The 11,215-nt window shown below is 37.3% G+C and overlaps 1 protein-coding gene across 1 annotated transcript; it reads right to left on the bottom strand.

The window, feature by feature from the left end:
• Positions 1-245: 245 nt before the first annotated feature.
• On the bottom strand, positions 246-10,257 carry LOC149422155 (uncharacterized). The gene is made up of 3 exons (XM_089633631.1): positions 10,119-10,257; positions 4,134-4,348; positions 246-830 (listed from the first exon to the last, which is right to left on the bottom strand). The coding sequence occupies exons 1-3, from the start codon at positions 10,123-10,125 to the stop codon at positions 519-521; spliced, it is 534 nt and encodes a 177-aa protein (XP_089489757.1). The 5' UTR covers positions 10,126-10,257; the 3' UTR covers positions 246-518.
• Positions 10,258-11,215: the final 958 nt, after the last annotated feature.

Here is an 11,215-nt window from a genome sequence, read left to right as displayed (position 1 = left end):
TGGATTTCTATATTTTATTAACGCAAAATAAAGAACATATTTCACATTAAATCCATTATGATGAAAAAACCAAGGCGCACAACTGATGCCATTAGGAAGCGCTAGCGTAGCTTGTTACCATCTTAATGTTTACGATATGTCGAGTTGGAGGTATTATTAATATAATATGGTATTTGACTAAAATGACTATCATAACCTATGATTTCTTTTAGGATAGTTTTAAAAGAAGTACAAAAAAATCTGTTTAAGATATATTTTTTGGGATGTCATTTATTAGTTACAATACATATAAATCACTTCGACTGAGGCACATTATGTTGCAGTTGAGTTAAGAGGCTGATACTTCAGTGGATGGAAGTTGGAAGTAGATAATGATCCGTTTGTTAACAAATATCACAACAGATTTGGTGATTGAGTCCTTGAAATGCTCTCTCTGCTACTTAATACATCGGTTCACAAGTTGGTAATATAGTTGGTTCAACGACTAGTGATTCATTTGTAAATTGGGTTTAAATTATTCATGATGGTGTACCAGTTTCGCCTGTTGAATAAGTGTAATCTTCGGTTTGTGTTGTTTCTTCGCCTGTTGAATAAGTGTAATCTTCGGTTTGTGTTGTTTCTTCGCCTGTTGAATAAGTGTAATCTTCGGTTTGTGTTGTTTCTTCGCCTGTTGAATAAGTCCAATCTCCGGTTTGCGTTGTTTCTTCGCCTGTTGAATAAGTCCAATCTCCGGTTTGCGTTGTTTCTTCTCCTGTTGATCCTGTATAGCCTTCAGTTGTCGTCGGAGGTGCACAATCACCTTCTTCAATATTTTCTGGAAAGTCACAAACCTGAAAAAAATAAAACATTATAAAAATCAGAACAAGAAAAGAAGGCATTGGTTATTTAGTAAACGTAGTATTAGTCAAATGAGGTAGTTCAATTTATGTAAGTACATTAAATTCAAACCATGTCTTGGCATTGTACTGGTAATTTAAATCTAAATGTTTCAGCTAGCCGCTCACCGCCACGGACGTCATATTTAACAGCTTATAGATAGTGTTCTATGTATAATTATTTTAAAGATGGCAAAATAATAATCGTGAATGTTTTTGGGGGTATTATGCCGTGTTGCGCTTCCTCTTTCTTTACCTAAATTTTCTGACAGCGTTACATCTGCCCCTATGATGGACACTGTAACAAACATCCTACCTTTCCTTCTCCAGATTTGGTAAAAATCTATGTACAATACCTGAATAACACCTCAAATATTGATTTTAGGTGCACAAATCATAAGTGTAAATAAATCATAATATAATATATATTTTTTATAGATATCTCACAATTTTCAAACGTTTTTACATAGCGCTGTCATCTGTAAATAATATGTAACTAACTACATAAAAAAAATATAATCGTTTGTTTCCTAAGCCATATTGACAGGGGCGTCCCCAAAAGTGCTGCCTCCTGAGTGTGAAAACAAAAAAAATCCATTTGCCCGTGGATCCAAAAACTGACATTTTCGTTGTATAATTGGTGCCTATGCTATTTTGTAAGTTTTAAAATAGAAGAAAATCAGATTTTTTATTTTTTTTATTTCATATATATCCCGTTAAACTACAGTTAAGTAGTTTGTCAAACAGGATTTTTATTACAACTTTTTACAGATTACAACTTAGACCTTAATTTATACAATAACAATAAACTTACACATTAAATCGCCTAATACAAATTATTTCTACCTAGTAGCCATGTTTTCAGCAAATATCTGACTCTATTTGGAAATTCGCATTTCTTAATATTACCAGGTAGCATATTATATATTTTAGGCACATTATACTCAAGGGTTCGCTCTCCGTATTTATTATTATGTTTAGGTACAAGCATGCCTTCATTCTTTGTGAACCTAGTATTGTGCCCATGTTCAACTTTCCTCTTATACTCAGAGTCAGATATGTGCTGAATCAATATTTTATACCACAATAAGGCCTGCACCGGCAAAACTGTTCAATTTTGATACAAAAGTGAAATGTTTCGTCTCTGCGAAAAAATATTTTTTTTAACTAGTGATTTAACGATAGAATTTTGTATTGACTGTGCGTAATTTAAATTTGTTTTGCAAGAATGTCCCAATGTCAATGAATGAAGTGGTTATTCCATATCTTAAAGTTGATTCCGCGAGTGACATGTAAATAATTCTTAAGGTATTCACAGGAACGAAACACTTCAATTTAAAATTTTAATTTAGACTATTTTTCTTAAAATAATATGAAATAAATCAAGATTTATTACAAATTTTTGAAAAAACTCTTGTGCCGGAAGTAACAGCCATGAAAAATGTCTAAGATGATTCTGGCCATATTTTTAAATTATATGTTTAAGACCCCGTATTCTGAATTTCTACCGATTTATAACATACATCCCTTGAATGCTTCAAGTTCTTAAAAAAATGAACCATTTTTAAAAATCGTCTCCATACATTTGTTGAGTTGAGAAGTAGTTAAATGAATTCCCTTGATAAGAAAATATATGAAATTTGGTTCAATGAACACAAATTTTGATAGAATTTAAGTGTCGTTTTCAAAACTAGAACACGAAGTGTGGAGGATTCGTCTAGCGATAAATTAGGTACCTACCTATAATAATATACCTAGTATTGAAGTGAAACTTCTTTACGCGCGTCATGCAATTTCGAGGACCGGAGTAAAACCGACTCATGACCGAAACGAAAATGCGGGTACCCCCACCACCGATTAAAGTTCATTTGATCTAGTCAAAGTTTTGAAGTAACATATAAATGCTTCTTAGCTCATCATGACAACTGGCGTTGGTGGTGTAATGGTCAGCATAGTTGCCTTCCAAGCAGTTGATCCGAGTTCGATTCTCGGCCATCGCACATTATTTTTTTGTTTTTAACGCCTTTTTCATTCAATATCTTATTTTTTAGTAGGTCAGAACATTTTTTAAAAGAAAATAATATTGCAAAATAATAAAAACACTTATCTCACTGTGATAAAACATTACTCCGCTAGAGCGCGCTTTGCGTTATTGTGTTGGATTAAAATTATTATCTAATCCGTATATTATGATAATTGTATTACATTTATTTAATTAATTTATTTATTTTGATAATATGTAATAATTTACAGAAAAAAAAATTAAAACTATCTCCCTCTGATAAAATATCCGTTCGCTAGAGCGCACTACGCGATCTTGTGTGGGATTCTATTACTGTACATTGTACATTATTTTTAAAAATATATTATATTTTGGGTGTGATGTAGGTAACATTATAAAACATAACAAGCTCTCATATTTTCAGAACCTACATAATATAATCAATTTATGCGGCTTTGCTTACAGTTGGTGCTCAGCGTGGTTGGCTTTCAATCAGTTAAGCGAGGTTCGATTCTCGGCTGTGGCATTTTTGAAGTGAAACCTTGTTGAGGTGGGGGAGCCGCTCACGAACGTTCTCTCTCTTCTCTTCTTTCCTCTCTCTCAGACACCAGCGAACTGCGCCACGCCAAGCATCAGCTGAAACTAGAAGTTTCACTTCTGTCTTGCGTAGGCTTGACACACCCACTTTTTTTTAATAAAAAAATATTTGAATTTTTAAAAATTGGTGTTATTACATCCCGTGTTTTTTCATAGGTCTGCGCTAGTTTACTTATATTAATGAATGCACTAAAATTGTAACGAAAGGAAGGGAAGGAAGTTCTAGAAGGTATGAGGATTGTAACGAAAGGAAGGGAAGGAAGTTCTAGAAGGTATGAGGATTGTAACGAAAGGAAGGGAAGGAAGTTCTAGAAGGTATGAGGATTGTAACGAAAGGAAGGGAAGGAAGTTCTAGAAGTTATTAGGATTGGGTAATCTAGGGATCAGTGTGTCCAAGTGTATATCCCTCTTACTGTCGACCAGTTGGAGAGGTCAAAAGGTCTCCCCACACCAACCTCCTTGCCACGCACCTAGTGGGAAGGCGCACCCTGAACACACATCACCCAATGAACGCGTTCACCCCCGCTAAATCACCAAACGTTGATTGTTGGTTGTCCAATAAATGATTCCTTGGGTGGCGGTACTCAATGCGCCTCCTAAATTAAAAATCATTTGAAGGCTAGGGTAAGTTAGAATCATTTTGAAGGTAAAATAATGACCTGGATTAGAGGGTTGAACCAGAGACCGTCGTCGCACTGGATAAGGATAGGGGCGTTCCCGCTGCCGATACAGGTATAGAAGGTGGAGCAGTCATCCACGTTGGGCAGGTTTTCACCGACCTCGGTGCATTCGGGAGGGGGGACACGGCGCGACGGGAGCACGGGGACCACGTGGGAATAGGCCACGGAGAGAAGTGCCACAAAAATGATCATACCTACGAAATAAATAAATGAAAAGTCAAACATAATATTTCAAAACACAGATATTAGAAACAAGGGAGATCGGCCATAAACCATTATTACCGTGACCATCCACCTTTCCTCAGATTCCTGCATCTGGGGGTCTGCACAGTGAAATAAATAACTTTACAATATCTAATCGATAGGCGTAACAAAGGATCTCTCTGCGTACGACACGTGTGGCATAAAGACATCTTTGTTAAACACTACGAAACGATAGATGATGGCAACACAGAAAGATTTATTGAGCAACTGATAATTGGTCGCACTTTCAGGGTTTTTCTAGGTGGGAAAAAAGCAAATAAAATACCTCTCAATAATGGCATTGCCCAATTCTCAGTGCCGGCCCCATCGCTTTTTAACATTTACATCCTCCAAGACCTTCCCCACACTGAAGGCAAATAATTTTCCTACGCAGATGACATCGCCGTCACAGCACAAGCCAAAACTCTTAAAGTAGCAGAAAAGACCTTTATTTCTGACCTAAAGGCTATGGAAGAATATTTACTCAATTGGCGTCTAAAACCAAATGCATCGAAAACAGTTGCGACAACTTTCAGTCGTAAAAATTCACAGGCGAATACCCTGTATTCAGTTTGGTGAAATATTTTTATATCATGACCCCCCGCTATCGTTTTTTTTCACACCGCGAGTCTCTTCGGACAGGAGCCTAAACTACCGGCAACATAAGTAAAGAGTGAGCAAAAAACAACGGGACAAGGATAAACTTAGTCAATAAGCTAGGGATGGGAATGGAAAACTAGCTGGGGATGCGATGCCAATACCCCAAGAACAACGGGACAAGGATCAACTTAGTCAATAAGCTAGGGATGGGAATGGAAAACTAGCTGGGGATGCGATGCCAATACCCTAAGAACAACGGGACAAGGATCAACTTTGTCAATAAGCTAGGGATGGAAATGGAAAACTAGCTGGGGATGCGATGCCAATACCCTAAGAACAACGGGACAAGGATCAACTTAGTCAATAAGCTAGGGATGGGAATGGAAAACTAGCTGGGGATGCGATGCCAATACCCTAAGAACAACGGGACAAGGATCAACTTTGTCAATAAGCTAGGGATGGGAATGGAAAACTAGCTGGGGATGCGATGCCAATACCCTAAGAACAACGGGACAAGGATCAACTTTGTCAATAAGCTAGGGATGGGAATGGAAAACTAGCTGGGGATGCGATGACAATACCCTAAGAACAACGGGACAAGGATCAACTTTGTCAATAAGCTAGGGATGGGAATGGAAAACTAGCTGGGGATGCGAAGCCAACACCCTAAGAACGGCATCCATTGCCCTGGTTTTCTCACCAGCTGAATACTGGGCTCTAGTATGGGCTGGAAACTATGCGAACCATCAGCGGGGCTTTAAAATCTACACCTCTCTCTTGACTCTCCGTACTTGCAAATAAGCCAGTAATTTTGCGTAGCGAACGATATGTCGTGTATATTTAAAAAAAAGTGCATATTGACAATTAACACAATGCTTATCTGATAATATTGAGGCGGCGCTAAAATTTGTCCTCGGTCGGAATATTTCTTATCAATCGTTGACCGTGCTCGCAAATATCGCTAACTGACCATATATGAAAGATTTCTTCAATATATATTAATTGTATTGACATAGATTTCCCGGTTCCCCCACTTACAAAAATTTATGACAAAATTGCACTCCTACAAATACATAAAGATTTCTTTAGTAAAAATAATTTATACAATTAAATATTAGCAAAAGAATAATATCTGTTGGAGGACTAACCGTGCCACTAGCACGAACCACAACAGCACAGCATCACTATATATTCAAGGGTGTAAAATTATTTAATAAATTACCCCTTGATATACGATCGGAAGAAAACTTCGAAAAATATTAAAAAAAAATTAAAGTAAAATACTCTTGTACCACCTCATAACTTTACTTATTGTTTAGAAATATGTTTTTGCCTTTTAAATTCTTTGAATCATTTATTAACTAACCTATATTTTTATTACTTTTATTGTTATTTTTTGTTTTATTACTAATATTTTTTGTTTAATTTAAACAAATGTTAAAATATTTTTGTTGTCCTTTCCTAAACACAAGCAGCTGCTTTATTAGGAGAGTGATTGAAATATTGGTGTTTATATTGTTAAAAAATTGTAACCTTGTTTATATGTTTCAATAAAAAAAATAAAAAAAATAGGGATTTATCGATCGTCCGTGCTAGACCTCCCGACAGCCTATCAGACTCACATAACTCGCAGTCTTGCGTTACCTTCAACTGTCATGTTAGGATCATTGTACTTGTTAAAGAAAATACCTTTTTTTTAAATATTTTTTTTATATTAACTCCACACAGGAAGCCCTGAAGAAAATAATTTCCCTCAGGGCCTATGTCATCTTTGGGGATGATGTGTGGAGGGTCTTTTTGTGGAGAGAAAGGAGTGAACATGGGTCTTGAAGAGTCCCATGTTGTAGGAGGGAGGAAACACAGAGGCCGGCAGCTCGTTCCACAGCCGAGCTGTTGAACTTAAGAACGAATCGTAGAAGCGACCCGTTCTCATGTGACAAATGTCAACCGTGTACAAATGTTGGGCGCGCGTTTGGCGTGTATCCCGACTACGCACCGGTGCCGAAGGGATCAATGACGCTAGTTCCTCAGAGCATCTTCCATTGTAATACCGATAGAACAAGGACAGCATACCTACCTGACGCCTGTGCTCTAAAGATTGCAGTCCGTTTGTTAAGATTGGGGAATCTATAAAACGGACCGCCCGTTTCTGCACAGAGTCAAGGGTTTTTTTCAGGTATTTTGGGGATCCAGACCAGAGATGGCTGCCAAATTCGACAGTAGGGCGCACTTGCGATTTGTACAGGGTGAGCAGTTGTGTACTATTAAAGTATCTGCGGGCCCTGTACAGTACGCCCAGCTTCTGAGAGGCCAACTTTACTCTGGCTTCGATGGAGCCCCCGTACCTGAGCTGGTCACTTATAGTTACACCAAGCATATCAATGGAAGGCCTGTTCGGAAGATTGCTTCCGTTGAAGGAGACTAGATTATCATTTGGATCCCTTTTAGACGTAATCAGACAGGATTGGGTCTTTGAAACATTAAATTCGACGAGATTATTTTTACCCCAGGAGGAAATACTCTAGATAACCGTCCATTCTCTGCTTCAAAGCCCCCCGAGCCGTTGAAGTTTTTGTGCCCTTTGGGGGCTTGTCAAACAAAAAGCTATCATGAACTGTACTGTCATCCGCGTAACAATGAATCGGTGCACATGTCAAAAAGTCATTGATGTGCAACAAAAACAAAGTCAGAGACAGAACTGTGGGACGCCAGTATTTATGGAGTGTGAGGAAGAGGTGAAACCGTCAGCAACCGCCTGAATCGACCTATCCCTTAAAAAGTCAGCAATCCACGTACACAGGGATGCGGGAAGTCCGTAAGAAGGCAATTTGTTGACAAGTCCTCGGTGCCAGACCCGGTCAAAGGCCTTGGATATGTCTAGTGCGACCGTTTGGGTCTCACTGTGACGTTCCAGGCACCGCCCCCAAACATGAGTCACATACTATGGGCGTTTAAATGAAATAAATAAATAAATACGCGAGAAGATCACCGCATGAGCGGTTCCGCCGGAATCCGTATTGACGGTCGTTGATAATTTTGTTCTTCTCGAGGTATGTGAGCAGTTTGTCGTTGATCACACGTTCCATCACTTTGGACAGAACTGATGTGATCGCTATGGGGCGGTAGTTGGCCGGGTTGGAGCGGTCACCTCTCTTGGGAATAGGGTGAATGACCGTTTTTCTCCAACCAAAGGGCACAGTGCCACACTTCAGGGACATTTTGAAGAGCTTTGTCAAAACTGGAACTATTTCCGCAGCACACCTTTGCAATATCAGGGCAGGTATTCCATCAGGTCCACTAGCTTTGTTAACATCGAGCCCCCGTATAACGTTTAGTACATCCCGATGCCGGATCCTCAGCTTTTTCATATAGAAGCCGCAGTGAGGAACCGACGGCGGAACAGCACCTCCGTCGTCGAGGGTAGAGTTTTCCGCAAACATTTGCAAGATTTTTACGGTAAAATCTTAAACATAACCAAAACTGCAATTATAACTTTTTACAATATCACTACCGATCTAAATATCTTCTGTTTATATTAGAGATATCAGTGTGTTTGTGGCGGGCGGGCGGCTGCGTGGTGGATACCGGGTGGGCAGTGTGAATTTTATTTTCATACAAATGTACAGTTTTTTTCCTAGATTGATAATATTTTGCACACCTGAACTTGAAGGTTACTGTCTACATCTGATTTCGAAAAACTCTTTGTAAAACATGGGCCATGACATAAAACATGAGACTTATTCGTATGAAGTCAATTCAACAGTTTTATTTGAAGAAATTTTACGAACATGGCTTCAAAATTTTACTCTCCAATAGTATGCATGATCTGGGCAGCAAGTTTGGGGGTACTATAGATATATTTACTGACTCCATTTATAGAATTAAGCCTTATCTATACCATCACTTGGTTGAATCCTACAAATTATTGCAGCGTTAATAAAGTAGTATTAGTGATTCGTTTATATGTAGTAATGCTTATGTTACTGTTGTATGTTTTACTAATACTGATTAGTTTGTCAGTTTTCAACGTTATTGAACTCCACAGAAAAGTAGTTAATCGGGTAGGTCCCTAACGTATGTTATGCAATTTCAAAAATAAGGACGCTGGTGCAAATTATATCAGACCGATGAAAACAATCTTATCTTTTGAATGATTTGCTATAATCAGTTAACATGGTTCCGAGTTTAATTTTCTATAAATTATTATTACTTTGTAATACGTGCTGCAAATCAAATAAAAAACTGATTTAAATCAGTTAAAATTGAAATAGAAGTCAAAAAATTACCAACAACCAAAATTTCTTTTTATTTTATTTATTTACTGAGGCCTAACAGCTGTGGAAAGAAAACTGTTCCAGGAGGTCTAGCAAGGACGATCGATAAACCCCAACATACGATATTGATGAAATCCTTCATCTATCAGTCAGTTAGCGCTATTTAGAATATGATTCACTCGGTAGACAAAAGCCGCTGCTTTTAATGTGGTAGGTACCTCTAAGGTAGACAAGCTGTCAATATGAACAACTTTTTAGATAATGTCGTTCATTATGCAAAATAATTAGCGTATTCATAAATGGAGGTGAACTAACTAAGGATTTCTATGAGAAGTTAAAAATAGAAGAAGTAAAAAATAAAATAAAAATCCATTTCCATTGGTGGGTTTCGTGGATCGGGGGTCAAAACAATGTCCAGGGATGTAGGACAAAAATACAAGAAACATTTTCAGCATTCTTAAATTCAGATAAAGTGAAGTGTATACAATTAGTGGCGGCTCGTGACTTTTGGGTGTATTAGAGTGCTAATATCGCAAAAATGGCATTATTGATCAACATCAAATCCGAAAACGATTTTTATTTTTTTTCGATAATTCGTTTTTTTATGAAGATTTTTAGGATATCCGTGCGGCCAAACTGAAATTTTCTGAAAATCTTTATACAAAAAATCGAATTTTCGAAAAAAATAAAAAACGGTTTTGGACTAAACAACAACAATAATGTCGAATTTGTCAAACTTAGCACTCTATCACACTAAAAAGTAACGAGCCGCCACTGCCGCCATACAAATGCCAATGGAAGAAAAAAGATGGTGAAAGGGATTAAAAAATAAATATAATTTTCTTACCTTTCATTTTTAAAGATTTTCGTCTACCTCAACAGACTTAAGAAAACCAACTAATTTGTTATCCAAAATAAAATTTATGTAACTTATATATATACTGATTCTATATATCTCTTATTACGTTTAGATCAATTATTTATCTATTTCTGATAAAAGAATCAAATCGAAAGAATTCACTGCAGGCTAATCAATACTTAAAGCAGACACCGCTAAGCTAATGAATAAATAATAATCTCCTGTTTTTACGTGATACTTTCATATTTTCGATAACAAAATGTCTTATCAAATATAGCACTGAAGAAAACATAAATATTCACAATATTACAACAAATCCAATTTACTTTAGGTCCCTCTTCCATGGGGATGCGTGAGTGTCCGATACTCATGTTGTGTACTCGCATTGCAACCAAGTCGCTACCAATCACCGTGAAATTCTCGAAACGTTTTCACTACATATTTTTTACATTTTTTTATTATTAAATATATTTGTATTACAAAGGTATAGTATATTGTCCTCCACGCTAGGAGTTCGCCTGTGCTGTGGAGGACTTTTTCAATTGTAAACTTATATAATACTAAAACAATACAGTGGAGTTAGTTACACAGACTAACATAAAAATTTAAATATAAAATCGATTTTTCCATAGCTATAACAAAAAAATGTGAAATATAAAAAAATATTAACATTAACCCCATAGAGGCCATATATGGACTTGTCATCTTTTGGGATGCTGTGTGAAGGGTATTATTTAAGGAGAGGAAGTTCTGGGAAGGTAGGACGTATGAGGGTTGGGTAGGAATCTAGGGATTAGTGTGTCTAGGAGTGATGGGTCGAAAGGCCAATTGGATAGGTCAAAAGGTTTCCCCAAACCAGCCTCTCAGAACCCGACCACCTCTTCTAAATCGCCAAACGTACTCGTAGCGAACCACTTGGCAGAGGTGTTGGTTATCCAATAAATGGTTCCCGGGCTGTGTTACCTGAATGAATGCTTTCAAAACCTCAGAATGCTTTCAAAACCACAACTCTTTAACTAAAACAGTTGCTGTAACTGTCATTTTTATATCGTGTTATTCATTTTGATTATTTTGTTCCTAGCATT

This window comes from Hesperophylax consimilis, chromosome 7 (assembly GCF_061612785.1).
Source record: "Hesperophylax consimilis isolate HC1 chromosome 7, BYU_Hcon_1.0, whole genome shotgun sequence".
NCBI lineage: Eukaryota > Metazoa > Arthropoda > Insecta > Trichoptera > Limnephilidae > Hesperophylax > Hesperophylax consimilis.
The sequence above is the reverse complement of the archived record's forward strand: the minus strand, read 5'-3'. Positions and strand labels throughout refer to the sequence as shown.